The sequence below is a fragment of the Macaca thibetana genome, chromosome 7 (assembly GCF_024542745.1).
Source record: "Macaca thibetana thibetana isolate TM-01 chromosome 7, ASM2454274v1, whole genome shotgun sequence".
In the NCBI taxonomy this organism is placed as follows: Eukaryota; Metazoa; Chordata; class Mammalia; order Primates; family Cercopithecidae; genus Macaca; species Macaca thibetana.
Window position 1 is genome coordinate 38,777,557 of NC_065584.1, and position 22,886 is coordinate 38,800,442.

The 22,886-nt window shown below is 52.6% G+C and overlaps 2 protein-coding genes across 4 annotated transcripts in view; both read left to right on the forward strand.

Moving 5' to 3' along the window:
* Positions 1-22,695, forward strand: part of ACTN1 (actinin alpha 1) — a 108,160-nt gene extending 85,465 nt beyond the window's left edge. The window contains exons 9-22 of one of the 3 annotated variants that reach the window (XM_050797009.1): positions 3,873-3,965; positions 5,334-5,564; positions 7,335-7,482; positions 11,141-11,291; positions 11,844-11,952; positions 12,414-12,554; positions 13,990-14,172; positions 14,453-14,587; positions 16,052-16,231; positions 16,915-17,061; positions 17,955-18,035; positions 18,504-18,569; positions 19,798-19,956; positions 21,999-22,695. In XM_050797009.1, the coding sequence (XP_050652966.1) occupies positions 3,873-3,965; positions 5,334-5,564; positions 7,335-7,482; positions 11,141-11,291; positions 11,844-11,952; positions 12,414-12,554; positions 13,990-14,172; positions 14,453-14,587; positions 16,052-16,231; positions 16,915-17,061; positions 17,955-18,035; positions 18,504-18,569; positions 19,798-19,956; positions 21,999-22,157 (1,983 nt within the window). In that variant the 3' untranslated portion in view covers positions 22,158-22,695. The remainder of the gene's footprint in view (positions 1-3,872; positions 3,966-5,333; positions 5,565-7,334; positions 7,483-11,140; positions 11,292-11,843; positions 11,953-12,413; positions 12,555-13,989; positions 14,173-14,452; positions 14,588-16,051; positions 16,232-16,914; positions 17,062-17,954; positions 18,036-18,503; positions 18,570-19,797; positions 19,957-21,998) is intronic. The other 2 variants (XM_050797010.1, XM_050797012.1) reach the window with 2 other exon arrangements.
* ZFP36L1 (ZFP36 ring finger protein like 1) overlaps positions 1-22,886 on the forward strand; it is a 242,883-nt gene that overhangs the window by 129,528 nt on the left and 90,469 nt on the right. The window lies entirely within an intron of this gene.

Consider the following 22,886-nt stretch of genomic DNA (forward strand, 5'->3'; position numbering starts at 1 on the left):
AAAAGCAGGTCCAGCTAGATTTGGGAACGTTTTGGCTAAAGATGACATAGATGAGATCCTCGTAGCATTCATGTGAATCTGTGGGTTGTGGGTGGCGGAGCCACAGCACATCATCTGGCCATGTTTGGGTGTTTTGATGTCACCTTGAAGACAGTTCCTCTCTAGACTGTGCCTGTATCAGGCAATCAGATGCTGACTATTAGGGTAGCAGTTTGGCTTGGGATAGCTAAGTACTCGGGGGTAATAATAGTTCATATCTTTTAAAAAATAACTCTCGAATATACAACAAAATGTATTGTATGTTAAGTTGTATAATAGCGCAGCCTAAAGTAGGCCACAAAAAAACATGAAAATTCGGGTTGGGCGCATTGGCTCACACCTGTAATCCCAGCACTTTGGGAGTTGAGGCTGGTGGATCACCTGAGGTCAGGAATTTGAGACCAGCTTGGCCAACACAGCGAAACCCCATCTCTACTGAAAATACAGAAATTAACCAGATCTGGTGGCACGCACCTGTAATCCCAGCTACTCAGGAGGCTGAGGCAGGAGAATGGCTTGAACCTTGGAGGCGGAGGTTGCAGTGAGCCAAGATTGTGCCATCGCGCTCCAGCCTGGGTGACAGAGCAAGACTCTGTCTCAAAAAACAAACAAAATAAAACAAACCAAAATGACCATGAAAATACCAACTAAGGGAAAGGAAACACAGATTTCTAGTAGTCTTTTCCTTTGGCACTTGGAAGCAACATTTTGCTCATTTCCAGAGAATATTTTCTGAACCCATCAATTATCTGTTGCATCTGTTACACTGTCTCATGTCAGGGCACCTGGTTCTTCTTGCTGGGGTCCAGAGAGGCCCATCTCCTCTTCAGGAATAGCCTGAAGCCAGGGCTCTCCTGGGGTTCTCTTCTGAAGTTGCTTCTGAAGCTGCGTCAGTTCCTGAGGTTCTCAGGGAAGGAATCTTTCCTCCCCTAGAACAAATCTCTCCTTTGAACTTCTGGACTAAAGCGTCTTTGAGATTCTTTATGTACTTGGTTGTTCTGGGTGCCTCTCTCCTAGATCCCTGAGAGTTCATGGGGTTCTTGTAGCCGTGAGAGGAAAACGCTAGAAAACCAGGAATTTGAGGTGATGGGGAAGGCCTGTCATCCCTAACAGGCTTTTCTTCTGCTCCCGGGACCATGTCCCGTGGGCCTGACTAAGACTGGCCTTCCCAGCTGACCTCATCTTACTTCTCAGACTGAGGCTGGTGGGTGATGAAGCTGCTTTCATCAAGGGACCACTGTGGAAGCAGGTCCAACTCACCACCCAGTGGGCTTCTCTGGGGTGCAGCCTGCCTGTTGGGGGAGTCAGGCTGCGAGAGAAAGGGAAAGGATGAGGTTCTGAGGATTCTGCCGTGGTTTTTTTTTTTTTTTTTTAGAAAAATCAAATCTGGACTTCAGGAACCTGCTTTCTAGAGGTACTGTAGGAGCTGGGCTGTCCCTCAAGGGAGCCCCGCTGGAGTCTGCAGGCTGGCCTGCCATACAGAAAGCGCTCTCATGTCTCCCGCGGTACTTGTGTGTTATTTCTGAAGGCTGATTCACGGATTATAATGGATGGTATTCTCAGTCAGTCTCCTTCTGGAGAGGCCAGCCTGGGAGCAGGTGGCTGAGACTCGGGCTTGGGAACGCAGTTGGATCTTTGTGGAAAGTCCCCAGGAGGCCCACCCGGAATCTCCCCCAGACTTCATCCAGAAGGGAGCGCTTCTGACCCTGACCCTAACGCTGACCCTGGAGTAGTCAGCAGGCTCTTAGGGATGGGCGAGGCTCTTGCGATCCCACAGGACACATGTAAAATCCCATGAATGCAGACCTCAGTCTACCAGTTTGATAAATTGGCACACATCAGAGTTGATGACCCTTGAGCCGATGGATCAGGAGAGTAACAAAGTGAAGGTGGCTTTATCCAAGAAAATCACAGCCACAATTGCTTCGTGCCAGTGATGAGTAGCTGCCAAGGAGTTTCAGCTGTTTGAGTGGCACATCTCTGGCATAGTCTGCAGGGGTGGCACATCCTCACCAAAACATCAGCCTGAAGGAGGACACATGGGTCTCTCCACAGCCCCCTGCCCCAGCCTTCAAGGGAAGTAGTCTGGGGCTTCCAGCAAGTTGCTCCCCAGCCAGCCCCATGAGGCTGCTGGCCTGGTTCCCGTGGCCCCGCTTGCTTTCTGGGGCTCCACGTCTCCTGGGCAGGCTTGAGGAAAAGCATTTCCCTCCTCGTTGCTTCTTGGGATTCCCCATGGGTGCTTGTTGGTTCTCGAGAGAAATGGCGATCAGTCAGGAGTTGTGGATGAGAAGCAGCCATGGCATCTCCAGGATAGGGTTGAGTTGGGGGTAGGGGGTGAGGGCCTAAGGATGTGACTCCCTGTCTCAGTTTCTTGAGGCCCAGGACTCAAAGTCGCCACCTCAGGGGACTCTTAGACCACCCTCTGGCCACTCCCACCTTCTCCTTATTGCTTCTCCCAACCCACTCTGACACCTTACTCTGCAGGGCATGTCTGCCTTGACCTCCCTGACTGTTTCTGACAGGGCCTTTAGGATGATCTCATTTTGCCCCTTACCCCCTGCCCCACACACCCCGGCACAGTCATCCACAAAGCACATGATTTGGTGGGTGGATGTCTTATTCGAGAAGTTCTTCAAGGAAAAAACATTTCCATCTTCCATCTTAGTCATTCCTTCCAATTCTAAGCACACTCATTCTCAGGAAGTTCTTCCTTATGACCAGCCTCAGTTCATCTTGCTACAGTTGAAACCTGTTTTGTTGTGTTCATCAACCAGTTGTGAGGTCCTGTCTTTCAACCCGTTAATCCAGGGATCATTTTTCATCTGCAGGATACCCTTCTCCAGGGTCCCAGGAGATACTAGCTTCTCCCACCCCCAGGCTGTCTTCCTTTCTACCCTCTGGCCCCCAAAAGGCTTTGAGTTCACTTCTCCCTTGGCGTAAGGTTGGAATGTATGCAAGAACACCGCTGGATTTTAAAACCACCTGTTTGAAGTGGACTCAGGAATGCTGGGTGCCTGCTGGTGTTAGGGGTACAGTAGCCCCCACAGCTGCAGAAGGCGCTCTCCCACTAAGGTTTCTTGGTCTTTGCCTGGGTTGCCATTCAGTCCCTTTCCCTTCGCTTCCCTTTGCTGCTGAGGCCTGTCTTGGGTCCCTGCTAGCCCAGCACACAGCGCATGATGTGTGCTTAGCTGTCCCAGAGGGGCCTGCGCTGGGCTTGCTGGGCATTGGGTCCATACTTGGTTGATCTGGAAGTCTGGACTTGGGTGCAGTAGAGGGGTCCCTCAGTTTTCTCTAAAGTGCTTCAGGCTTTGGGCCAAGAGTCTTGGGAGATTCTGCAGGGATCCCGAGAGGTCCCACGATTTCTCAGTCAGCACTTTATCCCAGGACTCCCAGATTTGAATTCCCACATCTCTAAGATCCTGGAAAATCCAGCCAGAGGCCCTAAGCCTTGGAATTCCAGTGCCTCCACTTGGAATTCCAGGATGGGCATGAATTTTCTCACCTCTCCGCCTGACCTGAGCATTTTGATTGTATCAGTCATTGGATTAGTTTCTTCCCAACCTGCAGGTTGGGCCTTAAACTCAGGCTGTTCTCCAGGGTCCCAGTTCAGCCACCAAGACCTCTGTCCAGGCTCACCTGACCCATGGGACCTGGCCATGGGCTGGCAAGGAGGATGGTAAGGAGAGAGGAGGAATGTGGCCTCACAGCCTTCTTAACCCCCTTCCAATCACAGGGAGCTGCAGGGATGGGAGGGGCTTTGTCAGCACAGGTGTGTACCAGGTGCCCCTGCTGCTGGGGCTGGCTGGTCGTGACTCTCTCTGTCTTGTTGCCAGGCGGAGACAGCAGCCAATCGCATCTGCAAGGTGTTGGCCGTCAACCAGGAGAACGAGCAGCTTATGGAAGACTACGAGAAGCTGGCCAGTGATGTGGGTACCCCCTGGGTTCACCTGGCCTGTCTCTAGCAAGAGTCAGTCCCCTAGAACGTGTACCTCCAAATCTTTCCTTGGAGCATAGTCCCAGGCTGGTATAGTCTCTGATCCCAATATAGCTAGTCCAGGGCAGCCTGAGCTCTGTTGTGGCTCTCCCAGAAAGTAGTGAGGTGGGGGCAGAGGCCGGTCCCTGAGTCATCATGAGCCTAGGATATCCCTTTGCCTCTCAGGGTCTTGTTTTTTTCACTTGTCAAGTGAGAGTTGAGCCAGGGGATGTCAGAGCCCTTTCCAGCCTGGTGTACTTTTAGTCTGTGAGTTTTTCTTCAATGAGAGAAGGAGCGCATCTCGTTGTAAGAGGGTGAGGGTAGGGCTTTTGGTAAATTAGTGCTGGCTTAGGCTAGCATAGCAGCTACCAAACATAGCGGCTGTCCCCTACTTTTCAGGAGACAGGATCACGCAGTGCTGGGTTTCCTGTTCTGCCATTGGCTACATTTGGGTTAAGCCTCCTCTTCTTGAAAGAATTCAGCCCTTTGAGCTGCTCAGCCCAGGCTCTTGGGGGATCTGCTGCCCAGCATAGTAAGAACCCAGGTTCTGGAGCCCAAGTACCTGGGTTTAAATTTCTGCCATTCCAGCCAGGTCACCTTGGCAAGTTCCAGGACCTGGTAGGGCCTTGAGTGCCTCCTCTGTAACATGCAGATGACCACAGCCCTTAGCTTCGTAGTGTTTCTGTGATGATTCAGATGAGTCCATGTGTGTGATGTGCCTGGCCCCCTGCAGGTGTTCAGTGTACTCCTATTGTCATGTGCACCCCTCCACCTTCTCCACCACCATCATCTTGGCTCAAGGAAAACAGTCCAGGCCGTGCCTGCTTGTGCTCCAGGCCAGCTCTGTGCCCAGAAGCCAGCCTCTTCCCTTTTAAGTCAGAGACCCACATTCTAGATTCCTAGGAAGTCAGATGGCAAGAACTTCTGGAAACAGCTATTAACCCCCTCCATGGTATAGATGAGGAAACTGAGGCCAAGCCAGTTAGAACCTGGTACTAAAACCCAGGTTTCCTTCCTGCCTTTTAGTTGCACTATTTTCACACCAGGTCTATGGGTCTTCCCTTAGCAAAGCAGGGAGGTTGAGTGATGTGACTGTGAGTCGATGTACTCTAGTAGCCAGGCTTCACGAAGCCTGTGGTTCTCAAAGGGAACACCCTGGAAGCTGGCTTCATGGCCTGGGAATGTCGGTAATTGGGAAGGAGTGTGCTACCAGGAGAGACCCCTTCCCCTTGCGGGAAGGACTGGGAGGAGAGGGAGGCTGGCTCTAGCACACTCCCTCCCCGCGTCCTCACCTCCTGCCCCCACCGCCTTCCTGCCCTAGCTGTTGGAGTGGATCCGCCGCACCATCCCGTGGCTGGAGAACCGGGTGCCCGAGAACACCATGCATGCCATGCAGCAGAAGCTGGAGGACTTCCGGGACTACCGGCGCCTGCACAAGCCGCCCAAGGTGCAGGAGAAGTGCCAGCTGGAGATCAACTTCAACACGCTGCAGACCAAGCTGCGGCTCAGCAACCGGCCCGCCTTCATGCCCTCCGAGGGCAGGATGGTCTCGGTGAGCACTGGGGGTGAGCCTGGGCCGCTAAACTGGACTGCCTCCACCTCTGAGCTGCTCCTAGTCGTGGTCAAAGTCAGCTTTATGGGGGTGGGGATGGGTGTGTTTGCTTCTGCCTACATACACTGCTCCAGAAGTCACATCCCCCTTCCCGTTATCACCCAGGCACAAGCCCGAACTCGGCCATGTGGGGCGGCCCCCTCTGCCCACACCATTCTGGGTCAGGCTTGCCCTTCCAGACCCCTGAGCATCTACTCCAGACCTCCCTCTCACAAAAAATCATCCCTGTGAACACAATGCTTTTTGATACCCTGAACAAAACAGGTCATAATTGAATCACAGTCAAGTTGATTTCTACTTACATGGAATCTTAAGTAGTTAAAAAATATTATTACTTAAGTAATAGTTTCATGGGTTTTTTGGGTAGTATATTTCAAAGATACAAATAAGCAAAATACAGAACATAGAAATTACTGAAGATCTTACTACCTAGTATCAACTTTTAAAAAAATGATTTTAATCTTTTTGGTTTTTTCATGTAAATATTTGAGGGAATCCTAAAGCGTATGTATTTGAAATTAAACATTTTTCCCCATTTTTGTACTCAAGTGTGCACTGACAGATAACTAAAGCATGTTTTATATAATAAGCTGCTTTAAAAAAAAAAAAAAAACTCCAATCTTACATTATATTCTGACCAGCTTTCCATGTCATAAAATACTCTTCTTTTAGGTTATTTTTGTTATTCATCCCCCTTGACATTGTCCCCACAACTTAGGGAAAAATTGTATAAGCCAGAGAAACACCCAGAAGAAAATAAGAAATTTGCCATGACGGAGCTTTTTGTCCTTAAGTGAAAAGTAATAGGAGCGTCCCGGGCACACGACAGGTCTAGAAGGGGAGGGTGAAAGGCAAACAGCATTGTGGGCAGAGCAACCCAGGGGGTGGTGGAGGGAGAATACATTGCAAGTGTGTCTGCAGTTTGGAAAGTTGCCGTCATTTCGGGGCTCCAAGGCTGAATCAGTGGCTTTTAGGTGGCCAGAGCCACTGCTAGCCTAAGGGTGCTCTATGAGAATTAGACAAAGTACCCTTTCTGGGGGACAGATGTAGCTTGGCCTGGGGACATGTGATGGGGAGGGTGGCTTGCAGGGTGCAACCCCAGCGACTGCCCAGCTGGGTACCCTTGCACAAACTGGAGGCATGGCCCTGTCTGAAGGGGGGTGTGGGTTGGCACTTGGCATCTGTCCTCCCAGAATTCTGGCCGGCTCACCCAGGCCAGGGTCTCTGTAGGCCCCAGGCTACTTCCCAGAGGCCTGAGTCCATGAATGGATCCAGGACCGTGGGGAGGCTGGGCAGCTCCAGTGCCTGCTTGCCTCACTCATTGTTGGTCTGTTTACCTGGGGGGGCCCTTTGCCTTAGCACATGTGTGGCCCCTGTGATTGGATAGAGTCCTGTGGGAAACCAATCCTAGTCAGGGAGAGCCTGGGGCTGTTTCCCCACAGGGCTCTATTCTCAAAGTCCCATAGCTGGGTGACCAATGTAGACGCAGGTCCCACGCCTTGCCCAGGAGGCCTGGCTCCTGGGAGCCCAGAAAATACCAGTGGGAGATGGGAGGTAGGGTGGGGCCGCCTGGCTGGGGTGGATATGGGGCAGAGATAGGGAAGGGGCTCTTCCTGGAAGGCATGGGGCACCTTCAGGGGTCTAGGAGGCCAGGGGACCTGAAGCCTAGGCCCGAGGCAGATCCTGACCCTGTACCTCCCATCCCCACAGGACATCAACAATGCCTGGGGCTGCCTGGAGCAGGTGGAGAAGGGCTATGAGGAGTGGTTGCTGAACGAGATCCGGAGGCTGGAGCGACTGGACCACCTGGCAGAGAAGTTCCGGCAGAAGGCCTCCATCCACGAGGCCTGGACTGACGGTGAGGCCAACCCAGCCTCCTGCCTCCCCAGGGCTTCATTTTCCTACTCTCCAGCCCAGCCGGCAGCCACTACGCTATTCTTTGCTTTTCGTTTGTTTCATTTGGTCTCTTACTAGTTCCATGGCATTAGGCAAGTTCATTAGCCTTCTGGTTGCCTCAGCTTCCTCATCTGTAAAGTGGGGATAATAATAGTACCAACCTCATCGGCTTATAAGAATTTAATCAGTTAATACATAACAAAGTTCTGAGGGGAGTTCCTGCATAGTGCAGTGCTGTGTGAATGTTCACCTTGCAGCCAAATGCTCTACCACCTGAGTGTTCACTTTGGTTTTTTGTTTTTTGGGGGGGTTTTTTGAGACGGAATTTTGCTCTTGTTGCCCAGGATCGAGTGCAATGGCGGAATCTCGGCTCACTGCAACCTCTGCTTCCCAGGTTCAAGCAATTCTCCTGCCCCAGCCTCCCTAGTAGCTGGGACTACAGGGCCCGCCACCATGCCCAGCTAATTTTTGTGTTTTTAGTTTCACCATGTTGGTCAGGCTGGTTTTGAACTCCTGATCTCAGGTGATCCACCTGCTTCTGCCTCCTGAAGTGTTGGGATTACAGACGTGAGCCACTGCGCCCAGCCGTATAATGTCATCTTAAGGAATTGTGTCTGCAAAGACCCTATTTCCAAATAAGGTTCCATCTTGAGGTTCTGGGTTGACATGAGTTTTATGGGGGACCCCATTCAACCTAATTCAGCCTCCTCATAGGGTTGTTGTGAGGCTTCAGTATTATAGTACATGTCATGTTTATGGTTTTCATCTGTTCAGTTCTTTTTCCTGTATTTCCTGGCCTCCAATTACAATGAACTGGCCTTTGCCATAGCACATGTGTGTCCCTGTTACTCCAACCTTGAGGCTCTTGGGGACGTGTCTGGTGTCTGCTTATTGGCAGCTAAGGTGAACTCTGAAGAGAGAGGATCATACCTAGGATAGTGTTTCCCCAGAACCTGGACCATGGCTGGAGGTGGGGAACAGGCTGCCCATCTGCTGGGGCCCCTCCGGCCATTTCACCTGGAGTCTGGGGCAGACCCATTGGCCGGCGGAGCTCAGTGCCCTAAGACTCCCCCATTCAGCCCTGTTTTGTACTCCTCAGACCTTAGGTTGGAGATGAGAAGGAAGAACCATACCCCAAGGCCATTTGGGAGTGGCTTGGCTTGGTGTAGGGCAGCGGTCCCCAGCCTTGTTGGCACCAGGGACCAGTTTCATGGAAGACAGTTTTTCCACGGAGTGGGGAGGAGGCAGATGCTTTCAAGATGGCTGTTCTACTTCAGATCATCAGGCATTAGATTCTCATAAGGAGCACACAACCTAGATCCCTCGCATGCGCAGTTCACAATAGAGTTTGAGCTCCTGTGAGAATCTAATGCCGCCCCTGACTCAACAGGAGGCGGAGCTCAGGTGGTAATGCTCACCCACCTGCTGGCTCACCTCCTGCTGTTTGGCCCAGTTCGTAACAGGCCATGAACTAGTACCAGTCTATGGCCCGGCGGGTGGGGACCCCTGGTGTAGGGATGGAGTGTGCTTGACTGGCTAAGGGGGGTTGGGTCTAGTTCCCCTTTGTAAGTAAAATGCTGGGCTTTGCACACAATGGTAAGAGGTTGCTGCCCCCACTTCCACCGTGTGTGCGTGGAGTTATTTATCCAGGCGTGGACAGGGCAGAGTGGAGGAGGGATAGTGGGGATTGCACTGATTCATCTCCTGCTTCTATCGGGTCCAGCTCACAGCCAAGGTACAGAGCAAAGATTGACCTTGTCGGCTTGCCAGCCACCAGCAGGGGCACAAGAAGTGCTGGCATGCTGGCACAGCCTCTGGGGAAAGCAGTTTGGCCACATGTATTCACGTCTACCAAGTTTACTACACTCTAACCTGGGAATTCCATTTCTTGAGACTGTCTAAAGAATCCATCCTGAACATGGAGACATCCGCACTAGGGCAAGCCGAGGGGCCCAGCACCCCACAGTAGGACAGTGAAGGGTTAGGGCAGTGGACGTGCAGCCTTTCAGCAGACGTCTGCATGAGAAGACTGTGGAGCCAGGGTAGAAATTCCAATAATGTGCTGCTAATTTTTTTTTTTTTTTTGAGACAGAGTCTCGCTCTGTCACCCAGGCTGGAGTGCAGTGGCACCATCTTGGCTCACTGCAACCTCCAACTCCCTGGTTCAAGCGATTCTCCTGCCTCAGCCTCCCAGGTAGCTGGGATTACAGGCGTGTGCCACCATGCCCAGCTAATTTTTTTTTTTTTTTTTTTTTTGAGACGGAGTCTCGCTCTGTCACCCAGGCTGGAGTGCAGTGGCCGGATCTCAGCTCACTGCAAGCTCCGCCTCCCGGGTTCACGCCATTCTCCTGCCTCAGCCTCCCGAGTAGCTGGGATTACAGGCGTCCGCCACCTCGCCCGGCTAGATTTTTGTATTTTTTAGTAGAGACGGGGTTTCACCGTGTTAGCCAGGATGGTCTCCATCTCCTGACCTAGTGATCCGCCCGTCTCGGCCTCCCAAAGTGCTGGGATTACAGGCTTGAGCCACCGCGCCCGGCCTAATTTTTGTATTTTTAATAGACACAGGGTTTCACCATGTTGGTCAGGATGGTCTCGATCTCCTGATGACCTCGTGATCTGCCCGCCTCAGCCTCCCAAAGTGCTGGGATTACAGGCGTGAGCCACCACGCCCGACCAATGTGCTGCTAAATATTTTAAAAGCAGGAAACATAATTTATATATGCCCAAAGTGTTCACAGAATATCCACATAAGGAACGACTGAATAGGAGTGGATAAGTAGGCTTACCTATAATTTTTTCAAAACTTGATGTATTATCATTCTGTTTTAAAGAAGAAAGAGCAGGGGGCAGGAAAGAAATGCCGCCTGGGGACACAGCCTTGGCTCCCAGCTCAGCCTTATTTTTTGAGACAGGCTGAGCATCCCAGCAGCAGAGGGTTGGGTGTGTGAGTGAGGGAGGCCGGGCCAGCCCCCGTCCGGTACCTGTCAACTTCACAAGGCAGCTGGTGAGCATCGTCTAACAATGACTGTGGGAGGTCATTTCTTGTTCCTGCTTTCCTCCTGTGGAAACAAATTTAAGAAACGCAAGACCTGCTCATGCCCTGTAAAGAGAGGACAGTGTGTCTGAGGGTCAGAGAAGGCACTAGCCACTGTCGAATTCTGTGCAGAGTGCACTGGACACACCGACCCAGGGAAGGGGCCCCTGCAGGGCTGCCGGCAGCCAGTGACAGTAACTGGGGACATTCTAAAGGCAGGGTGCCCCTGAGGTGCTTGGGTTGTTTTTTTCCTGGTTATACCAGAGGGTGTGGATGGCTGTGTTTCCCGTTGTGTGTATAGTGTCATGCCCTATGCGTTCCCACAGACTTCTGCATAGCCTTCCTACGTAGACACTTTCATGGCCTTGGAAGTGCTCTGAGGAGAGCAGTGCTTTTCCCCGTTGCGCCCGTGGTTGGATGTTCTAGTTGCACATCTGCTTTTGTACACTGCAGATCCCTGCACGATGGGCACCTCTGTGGGAAGCACCCCCGGAAGTGGAGCTCCTGGGGCCCTGAGGGGTGGGCGGTTGGGACCAAGGAGATGCTTCTCACTCTTGCTCAGCCATGTGGCCCTCTCTCAATCCAGGCAAAGAAGCCATGCTGCGACAGAAGGACTATGAGACGGCCACCCTCTCGGAGATCAAGGCCCTGCTCAAGAAGCATGAGGCCTTCGAGAGTGACCTGGCTGCCCACCAGGACCGCGTGGAGCAGATTGCCGCCATCGCACAGGAACTCAAGTAGGTGGCCCCAGATACCCCTACCCTGTAGTGCCCTGTGGTGAGGGGCCAAGGCTGGGCTTTCTCAGCTGCTGGAGGAGGTGGGGGTGTGGCCATGGAAGGTGGGGAGGGTGGGCACAGGTGGGTGCCCAGGTGGGAAGGGAGTCAACGCAGAAAATAAATATCTCTCCTGGTGGGGAAGAAGCCCGGGACCACTGCCTTCCTGTTAAAGGCCACCAGTTCTCACCTGTAGCTAGTACAGGAGCAGAGGGTGACCAAGCCTTGGTTCCGAGCTTTCTGGTTGGGCCTTGAGGGCTCCCTGCCATTGGCCATTGGGGTGAAGGCTGGTGTCACCTCCAGCCATGATTGGGGAAGGGGTCTTCTTTGGTCTCCTCTCTGCGAGTCTCCTGAAAGAGGGGAGGGGGTGGAAGGAGTACCTGGAAGGTCTCTTGAAGGGAGTGCCCCTGGCTCTTCCCAGCACCACCAGCTACCCCACTGGCAGCCTCAGGGAGAGGGAGATGGGCCATGAAATTAACCTGGGTCCCCCAACTTCCTTGTCTCTTCCCTCCCCAGTGAGCTGGACTATTATGACTCACCCAGTGTCAACGCCCGTTGCCAAAAGATCTGTGACCAGTGGGACAATCTGGGGGCCCTAACTCAGAAGCGAAGGGAAGCTCTGGAGGTGAGGGGTCCCAGAGGGAGAACTAGGCCCATATCCAGCAGTCCTGAGGTGCCCCTTCCTGCTTCTTGACTCTCTTTGCTTTGGGCTAAAAGACTATGGGTTCCCCAGACCTCCCCCAACCCTGGCCTAAATGTGGAAGATTTACTTTGGCACAGGATTTGGACTTTGCCCTCATGGCGATGCCTCCTCTCTTGCCCTCACTTGTCTCATCCTCCCAGTTTAGTGTGCTTTACAGCCCAACCCCAGCCATTTGAGAACCCTCCTATTCTATACACCAGACTCTGAGAGCCAGGCCAGGTGACTGCGATGTGAGATGGTTCAGACACCTAGGAAGAGCTTGTTCTTTCTGCCTGATTCAGGCAGTGCTTCTAGACCTGGGGCTCACCAGAAGGATCTCGATAGGAGTGGGGGATGATTCTGGACATCACTGTACTAACCCCCACCCTATTTGGTACTCCCAGCGGACCGAGAAACTGCTGGAGACCATTGACCAGCTGTACTTGGAGTATGCCAAGAGGGCCGCACCCTTCAACAACTGGATGGAGGGGGCCATGGAGGACCTGCAGGACACCTTCATTGTGCACACCATTGAGGAGATCCAGGTGAGCCCCACCCCACTCCCCAGAGGCTGATTGGGGCCCCTGGCCCATGCTCTGTGGGTCACTTTTGCAGGACTGTCCCTGAGGAAGAGCATCCCAAGGATTTTATAGACGCAAAACCTTTGCATTTGACTTATTTTGACAAGATAATATATGTGCATGGTCTAAAATAATAAAAAAATTAAAAAGGGTGTATGATAGGGTCTCCCTCTGACTCCTTATCCTCCAGTCCCTAGTTCTCTCCCCAAAGGTAAGAATTTGACTACAGTCTCTGCACATAAGCAAGTATGTTTGTTTCCATGCTTTGCACCCTTTTTGTATAAAACAAAAAGTAGCTTTTATTATATACCATATTCTAAACCTTGATTTTTATTTATTTTATTTTATTTTATTTTTATTTATTTATATATTTTTTGAGACAGAGTCTCACTCTGTCACCCAGGCTGGAGTGCAGTGGCCGGATCTCAGCTCACTGCAAGCTCCGCCTCCCGGGTTTACGCCATTCTCCTGCCTCAGCCTCCCGAGTAGGTGGGACTATAGGCGCCCGCCACCTCGCCCGGCTAGTTTTTTGTATTTTTTAGTAGAGACGGGGTTTCACCGGGTTAGCCAGGATGGTCTCGATCTCCTGACCTCGTGATCTGCCCGTCTCGGCCTCCCAAAGTGCTGGGATTACAGGCTTGAGCCACTGCACCCGGCCTTATTTATTTTATTTTTTTAGAGACAAGGTCTCACTCTGTCACCCAGGCTGGAATGCAGTGGTGGGATCATAGCTCACTACAGCCTCCAACTCCTGGGCTTAAGGGATCCTCCTGCTGCAGCCTCCCTAGTAGCTGGGACTACAGGCTCACATCACTATGCCTGGCTAATTTTTTAATTTTTATTTTTGTGGAAATGGGGTTTTTCTTTGTTGCCCAGGCTGGTCTCGAACTCCTGGCTTCAAGAGATCCTCCCATTTCAGCCTTCCAAAGTGCTGGGATTACAGGCATGAGTCACTGTGCTCAGCCGTGAACCTTGATTTTTAATGTAACATTTATTTGGAGCTCATTTCACATCAATTAGCAGCTTCCTCAATCTTTCATGCAGCTGCAGAGTACTGGATTTAAAAGGTTTTGCCAGGAGCTAAGGAAGTCCACGTTGTGGGAGGTCATCTGGGGAGTGAGCCTCGGGAGCAGCCCTTCTCCTTGACCTGTCAGGTGGTGAACACGCCAGAGGGGTTGCTGTTAATTTCACCAGCCCCAAGGATGAAACTGTTGCTTTTGATGACTGTGGCTTCTCCTTCCTGTGGCCATACCTACCATCCCAGTTCTCAGCCACAAGAATCTTTGAATTGATGCCTCCTGGTCTCCCAGCTGTTGTGGAACTCAACTTCCATGGCCCTTCCACTCACTTCTAGTGCTCCCTTTGTTCCTCTTACCCATATATTCCCATCTCTGTCCAGGGACTGACCACAGCCCATGAGCAGTTCAAGGCCACCCTCCCTGATGCTGATAAGGAGCGTCTGGCTATCCTGGGCATCCACAACGAGGTGTCCAAGATTGTCCAGACCTACCACGTCAATATGGCGGGCACCAACCCCTACACAACCATCACGCCTCAGGAGATCAATGGCAAATGGGACCACGTGAGTTGAAGGGCATGGGCCGAGCCATTGTAAGTTTCATAAAGGCAGGGATTTTTGTCCATTTTAATTGATTTTTATCAATTTCATTTAAAATTGTCATATAGTAAACACTCATTGTTTGTCCAAATGTCAAATGACTGGATTTCCAGAACAGGTTGACGCCTTCACTCCTGTTCTGTTACTGACCGGCCCTTCCCCTCCTGGGTCCTCCATTTCCTCATCTGGCACATGGGCAGATGGCTGACCTGTCCCCAAAGTCGCCTTGTTATTCCTGCCCCAGGTGCGGCAGCTGGTGCCTCGGAGGGACCAAGCTCTGACGGAGGAGCACGCCCGACAGCAGCACAATGAGAGGCTACGCAAGCAGTTTGGGGCACAGGCCAATGTCATCGGGCCCTGGATCCAGACCAAGATGGAGGTGGGTCCCGTGCTGGGAAGCAGTGCTGGGGCTCCCACCCCTCCCCACACTATCCCAGCCAGCCAGGCTGCCTGTCTCCCTCGGTGGGACCCATGGAGGACTGAGGCCCTGAGCGCACCATGGGTCTGCTCTCCTGTAGAAGGCTGTGGGGGTCTATGTGAGGAAGCCCTGCTGGCACTATCTGATTTGGGAGCAAAGACATATGAGCACACCACTAAGAAGCTGCCTATGGGCTCACGCCTGTAATCCCAGCACTTTGGGAGGCCAAGGCAGGTGGATCACCTGAGGTCAGGAGTTCGAGAGCAGCCTGGCCAACATGGTGAAACACCGTCTCTACTAAAAATACAAAAATCAGCTAGGTGTGGTGATGTGTGCCTGTAATCCCAGCTACTTGGGAGCCTGAGGCAGGAAAATCACTTGAACCTGGTAGGCAGAGGTTGCAGTGAGCCAAGATTGTGCCATTGCACTGCAGCCTGGGCAACAGAGCGAGACTCCATCGCCAAAAAAAAAAAAAGAAGAAGCTGCCTGTGAAAGTCCCATAGGAGAGTCAGCTCCTGAGCACCTGATCCAGCTTAATTCCTTTGGTGTCTCTTGTTGACCAGGCCTCCCCTTCCTCTCCTCCTCCTCCTGAGCAATGAGCCTGGCCAAAGAAGATGACTGATCATCCCAGAAAGAGAACTGAACCCAGTGGAGCACAGAATGTTTTGCTGAATTGTGTGGGGTAGATAGTGGGGTGCTTTAGCAGATCAGGAAAGGGGCCCTGCTTGGCTAGAGCGTGGCCTCTGAGTTCCTTAAGGGCAGAGACCATGTTGAGTTCACATTTGTGTGTGTCGCCCCCCGCCCCCCTGCCAGCACATTGTCCTTAGTAGACAGGCAGGAAATAGCTACTGGATTGAACTGAGTGGACAGAAAGTGCTTTCACAAACAAGGGTTGTTTACATGGATGAATAACAGAGAGAAATGGGCATTAGGCCTGGCCTGCAGGGATGGATGGGATTCAGGTGAGCCAGGGCAGGCATCCCAGGAGGCGGAACAGCAGGAGCAAGAGCATGGGCACTGAGGGAGGTGAGTGAGGTCTGCCGAGGCTACAAGGATCCTGGCTCAGTGGGTCCCTGAGATGGACAAGACTTGGGAAAGGGGCATTTGAATGGCAAGCAGAGGAGTGAATGTTTAGGTTAGAACTGACTCTGCATTCCCTTCCTGAGGCTGACAGGTACCTGAGAGCTGGTAGGTATTTCATCCAGTGATAACAGTGCTTGTTATATACCTCTGTGGTGCTGTTTCCATACCTAGGAGCACCCATGCTAAAAGTGTCTTACTAATTACCAGTGATGGCCTCCTTAGGGCTGGGATAGGAACTGAGAATCACTTGAAGGCTTAACAAATGATTTTGGAGGCCCCAGTCCCCACCCTATGGGAGCAGAGTGAGGTGGTCTGACAAGGTGCCTCTTTGCCGGTGAGCAGGAGATTGGGAGGATCTCCATTGAGATGCACGGGACCCTGGAGGACCAGCTCAGCCACCTGCGGCAGTATGAGAAGAGCATTGTCAACTACAAGCCAAAGATTGATCAGCTGGAGGGCGACCACCAGCTCATCCAGGAGGCGCTCATCTTCGACAACAAGCACACCAACTACACCATGGAGGTGGGTGGGCCTGGCCTTGTTCCTCTCGGGGAGCACATGTCCCCTTCTGTCCTTCCTGCTGGGTGGGGAAGTCTCCAAGGAAACAGGTCATAGTTGGAGGATAAATTCACTTCACCTCTGAAGCCTCACATCTTCAACTTTTAGTACCTTCTGCTTTCCCGAGGAACGTGTTGAGAATACATATTTCTAGGCCCCATCTCTAGAATTTGCTTCACTAGTTCGGGGGTGGAGTTCAGAATAAGCACTTCTGGTGGTTCCGGGTGCTGGCGGGCTCCAAACACTGGCTCAGGCACCTGCTTGTAAGATGGCTAGTTGTTTTAACTGTGAAAGTGTGTGTGGGCTGGGGTTGTGGGGTTGGAGGTTCAGGGAATCACACATTTTTTTGTCTCAATCTTTCCTACCCCCAAATCTGCCCTCCTTCCTGACCTGACCCCCATTGGCAAGTCCCAGTCTCTTTGCTCTCCCAGGCAGAGGCTGCCACCCTGCCCCCTTGATCATCTAGGGTCCCTGCCCTAGTAGGTTGTCCTTGTCCTGGTTCCCCTCCCTCTGGTGACACTCAGCCACACGGAAGGCCAAGTTTGATGGCTTTAGCCATTTTGATAGTTGGGGAGTAGGGTGGATAGGGGCAGCCAGGATCCCAGGCCTGGGACCCCTTTGCTGACAGGCCTCTTGCCTGCCTGCAGCACATCCGTGTGGGCTGGGAGCAGCTGCTCACCACCATCGCCAGGACCATCAACGAGGTGGAGAACCAGATCCTGACCCGGGATGCCAAGGGCATTAGCCAGGAGCAGATGAATGAGTTCCGGGCCTCCTTCAACCACTTTGACCGGGTGAGAGCCCCACCCTGTGTTTTCTTAGTGCAGCCCCCAACCCCTGCCCCAGGGCCCTGGAGGGCACTTCCCCGGGATGTGGGCTGCCATGCAAGTGAAGAGGGAGAGAAAGGGGAAACTGCCATCAGCCTGCCCTGACTCGATGCACCCCACAAAACCAACCTTGGAAAACCTGTGTTGGTGCCTCATAAGCTTCCCTGCTTTCTGGGAGAGAGTGTTCATACTGTGGGTAGAAAGAGGACCTTTGACCCCTGACCCTTGCTCTCCTACCATGAAGAGTCACCCACAGTGAAGGCTTGCTGCTCCCTGGCTGTGGAGACAGAGGAGCAGAAGAGAGACTCCTCCTGCCCTTGCTGGCTCCCACCCCTACCCCGACCTCCAGCGGCCTCTGGGACTCCGCTGGGGATGTCAGAGGCCTTGGTCCTGGGTTCCTATCCCAGCTCTGGGTCAGGCCGGGTTTTAGTGGGCTGCCCCTTCCCAGTGCCCTGGGGCTTGCGGGCGGTCCCAAGGCGTGGGAGCATGTTCTTGGGTGCTGCCCACCACCCCTGCCTGCTTCATGGCTCTCTAGGCACCTGGGGGGAAGTCCCTGGGGAAACTGGGGGGCTGGGTCACTTCTGGGGGAGCTTCTCACCCTTGTGGCTCATCACACCCCACTCTGGTCCTGCTTCTTGGAGCAGGGCTGTGTGTGCTGGGGGGAGGGCACCCCCTGGAGCCTCGTTGGTGTGTCTAACCGTGTGCACTTTTATTTCCCCTCCTCCCCCGCCCCCACCCTCCCTCCGCATGCCTGTCCCTGTGTCTCCCCACACACGCCACCCTCCCCCGGGGCATGCCCCTCTCACGGCTCCACCTCCCTGACACCGCATGGCTCGCTGCCTGGCGCACCGCGGCCCCAGGATCACTCCGGCACACTGGGTCCCGAGGAGTTCAAAGCCTGCCTCATCAGCTTGGGTTATGATATTGGCAACGACCCCCAGGTACTCGCCTCCTGCATGGAGCACGCTCAGGGGTGGCGTCTGGGGCGAGAAATAATGCGTTTTTCCTTTTTCTCTTCTCTCTGTCTGGATCTCCTGTCCCCCTCCTATGGGCCATGGGGCTCGTCCTCTCCTGCTGTTTCTGTCTGCCCTGTCACTGGTCCACCCTCTGCCCTCTGCTGTCTTTCGTGGCAACCTGCTGGGTGCCCACTGTCTTCCATCCTCACCGCTCTTCATCCCATGGGTGGATTTTTGCATCTCCCTGCTCTGTCTTCCTCCTGTCTTTGGACATTGCCACCCATGTGTGTTCGCATCTTCTCCTCCTATGTTCCTTTCCCCGTCCTGATCCCCCAAACCATAAACCTCATCCCCGCTCTGGCCATCTGTTTCTGTCTTCCTGGCCCCGGGCCGGCCCTTCCTCTTCCTGCCTTCCCGACCCTCCTTGTGTCTTGGTACCACTGCCCCCCACAGAAGAAGACAGGCATGATGGACACGGATGATTTCCGCGCCTGCCTGATCTCCATGGGTTACAACATGGTAACGTAAACCCCACCCTCTGTCTGCCCTGGTGAGGAGGCAGCCAGCTGGCGGGAGCGGCCAAGTCCCAGGAGTGGCAGGCTGGAGGCCCTCAGGCTAGGGATTGCCCTCCCTGGAGGAGCCACAAGGCCCATGTCCTTGGGGAAGATGGCTCCCTGAAAGCCGGCCCGGCCACCGGCCTGTGTGTATCCAGGAGCCCTGGCCTCCTCGTCTCAGTCTCTGTGCTACTTCATCTTCTGGTACTTCCTCACTCCCACTGTGGACAGCTGGGCTGACCCTGAGACTGGCAGGAAGGACTGGTGGTGTGGGACATCCCAGGTTGGGGGTTGGCCTGCGTCACCTCACATGGAGCATGGAAATTGAGACCTTCCACCTCTGTCCTGGCGGTGGCTCTGGTCGGGCCTGCTGCCCCTCTGGATTGTCCCAGGCCGTTCCCCACTCCCCAACCTTCCTATTCTGTCCCCCCTCACACAGACATTCTGAGCAGGGCAGTCAGGTGGCTCCTGGGCCATGGTGCCAAGTGAAGAGCTCACAAGCTGCCCAGTGCAGGGCATGGGCATGGGGCTAGGAGCAGTGAACCTGGGAGTAAATCCCAGCCCTGCCATCATTAGCGTGTAGCCTCAGGTGAAGTGGGGGAACCCTACAGGACTGTTGCAAGGGTTAAATGAAGGAATTTAAGTCTGTGCATGTATCTGGCACATAGAAAATACAGTGTGGTGGGGAGAGAACAGATTCTAGAACCAGACTGCCTGAGTTCAAATCCCAGTTCTGCTGCTTCCTGGCTGTGTGACCCTGGGCAAGTCACTTAGCCTGTCTGGGCTTCAGATTTCTCATCTGTACAATGAAGATAATAAAATACCTACCTTTATGGTTGTAGGGAGGATTAAATGAATTGAAATAAAGCTTTTAGGTTAATACTTGGCATATAAGATATGCTGCATAGGTGTCAGCCATTGTTAATCGTTGTGATCACTGTAGTTATTATCAATATGATTATTTGCTGTAAGAGGAACCCAGGCATCTGCAGGGCATGGGAAACCCTGAGCTGGGTCTCTCCTCTTGGGTGTTGTGTCCCCATCATACCCTTAGGACAACCCAGGTTAGGTCAGGGGGATGTGCCCTCCTCTTCCAGCCACAGGCTGATCTGAGCCCCCAGGGTCTTCAGTCCCTATGAGATATTCTCAGCAGGCCATGGGCTGACAGGCCTGGGGTTGGCTGTTTCCTCCAGGGAGAAGCAGAATTTGCCCGCATCATGAGCATTGTGGACCCCAACCGCCTGGGGGTAGTGACATTCCAGGCCTTCATTGACTTCATGTCCCGTGAGACAGCCGATACAGATACAGCAGACCAAGTCATGGCTTCCTTCAAGATCCTGGCTGGGGACAAGGTGGGTGTTCTATGGCATGGGCATTGTGCTGGGGTGGCAGGCACTGGCTGGACTGTGATCTAGAGGGGTGAGAGCTCGAACCGCCCCTTCTTCCAGGGTCCTTTGGCCTCTCCTTGTTTGCCACTTCTACCCATTTCTGTAATGCCTTGGGCTCATGTCAGGACACAGGATTAGTATAAGTGACCCTCCCAGGATCACTGCTTGCCAGTGAGGGACTCCATAGCTGGGATGAAATGATGGGTGGCAGAGGGGAGTAGAGTGGTGTGGATGTGTGATTGGACTCTTGGAGTCCATCTGACAACCCCTGGGACTTCACCCTTGGTATCATCCTGTGCATTGGCACGGACTATAGTGGGAGCAGGAAGAGGGACTGTGGGACACAAGAAGGAAGCACGTCTCTCGTGTTTTCTACCTTGAGCAGTGATCCACTCTGGGTTTCCCAGTCTCCCAAGTACCCTGCAACAGTCCACCTGGCAGTGGAGGGATGCAGGGGATTGTCTCCATGGATGCCAGAGGCTCAGTCCAAGTCTCCACTGTTCTGAGATGGTCATTGGTAGACCTGGATGTCACCCAGAACCACAGCCATCTCCAGCCCAGGGACCTGAGGGGATCTATAGAAGCCACAGATCCCTCAAATATTATAGAAAAGACTCACAGAGCAGCCAGAAGAAATGGTGGGGGTGGGATGTGGGCCTAGGGTCTGTGTTCTGTTCTGTAAAGTCACAGTAAATCCTTATGCCATCCTTCCTTCAAAACTGAAAAGATTCAGGCCAGGCATGATGGCTCATGCCTGTAATTCCAGCCCTTTGGGAGGCCGAGGTGGGTGGATCACCTGAGGTCAGGAGTTCAAGACCAGCCTGGCCAACATGGCAAAACCCCATCTCTACTAAAAATACAAAAAATTAGCCGAGTGTGGTGGCATGCACCTGTCATTCCAACTACTCGGGAGGCTGAGACCTGAGAATTGCTTGAACCTGGGAGGCGGAGGTTGCGGTGAGCTGAGATCGCACCACTGCACTCCAGTTTGGGTGACAGAGTGAGACTCCATCTTAAACGGAAAAGATTCAGTTACCAAAAGCAAAAGCCAGTAGGGAGGGAGTATAATTTCTGAAATGTCTGTCTACAAGGGAATAAAGGCTGAACCTACAAAGAAGTCCCTAAAGGTCTGATTTAAGTACAAGAACAACCTTATTTGCATCATAGTACCTTGGAGCTGGAAGGATCCTCAAACCATTTAGTTTTAGTTGCTAATTTTGTAGAAGAGGAAAACTGGGGCCGAGATAGGGGCCTCGTCTCCCAACTTTGGGATTGACAGTGGCAGCTCCACCCTCCCTCAAACTGGTTCCCAGGGCGCTCTGGCAGAGGTAGGGCATGGTGCAGGGGGACTACCTTGTGGGTCAGAGCCCCCAGATGAGCTCTCCTGGATCTTGAAGCTCCTAAAAGACACAGCTTTCAAATAGACCTAGCATGGGCAAAACCTGGGAGAAGGCAGATACCCAGGCTGGAGCTGCTTGGATGGGGCAAGGCCCACCTTTCTGCAAAGGAGCTTAAGATAGCCTGACCATATTTGGGAAGCAATGATGCCCAAACGTGGATGGTGTTCTTAATCTGCTGGAGGGCTCATTAAAATTAGACTCTCTGTCCAAAGCCTCCAGAGAGCTCAGCTGAGTACGTGTGGGGTCCCCCCAGGAACCTATACGCTCCACCAGAGTATCTGCGGATACTGCTCCAGCACGCAATTATTGCAGACTAGTGTGATTCAGAAGATGGTTATAGGTCTAATTGGCACATGGAATTAGATTGGAAAGTGGCTTAAAAAGTAGGTACTGAAGTGGAAAACCTGAGACAGTTTTAAAAATACATGTGTATGCGGTATGTACATGTGTGGATATTTATGTCCATACATCCTCTAGTTCCAGGAGGGAGGCATAATGCAAACGGCACGCGCTGCCTTCACGCGGCCAGGCTTTGCGGCTGTGTTGGGCCACCCCGCTTTACGGCTGCTGGACTTTGCGGCCGCCCTGACCACTCTCTCCCCGCAGAACTACATTACCGTGGACGAGCTGCGCCGCGAGCTGCCGCCTGACCAGGCCGAGTACTGCATCGCGCGGATGGCCCCCTACACCGGCCCCGACTCCGTGCCAGGTGCTCTGGACTACATGTCCTTCTCCACGGCACTGTACGGCGAGAGTGACCTCTAATCCACCCTGCCCGGCCGCCCTCGTCCCGTGCGCCGTGCCCTGCCTTGCACCTCCGCCGTCGCCCATCTCCTGCCTAGGTTCGGTTTCAGCTCCCAGCCTCCACCGGGGCGAGCTGGGGCCCACGTGGCATCGAGCCTCCCTGCCCGCGAAGTGACAGTTTACAAAATTATTTTCTGCAAAAAAGAAAAAAAAAAGTTACGTTAAAAACCAAAAAACTACATATTTTATTATAGAAAAAGTATTTTTTTCTCCACCAAATGGAAAAAAAGAGGAAAGATTAACTATTTGCACCGAAATGTCTTGTTTTGTTGTGACATAGGAAAATAACCAAGCACAAAGTTATCTTCCATCCTTTTTACTGATTTTTTTTTCTTCTATCTGTTCCATCTGCTGTATTCATTTCTTCAATCTCATGTCCACTTTGGTGTGGGAGTCGGGGTAGGGGGTACTCTTGTCAAAAGGCACATTGGTGCATGTGTGTTTGCTAGCTCACTTGTCCATGAAAATATTTTATGATATTAAAGAAAATCTTTTGAAATGGCTGTTTTTTAAGGAAGAGAATTTATGTGGCTTCTCATTTTTAAATCCCCAGAGGTGTGACTAGTCTCTTTATCAGCACACACTTAAAAAATTTTAATATTGTCTATAAAAAATAGGACAAACTTGGAGAATATGGACAACTTTGATATTGCTTGGCAAGAACGGTATTAAAACAACCACACTCCTATG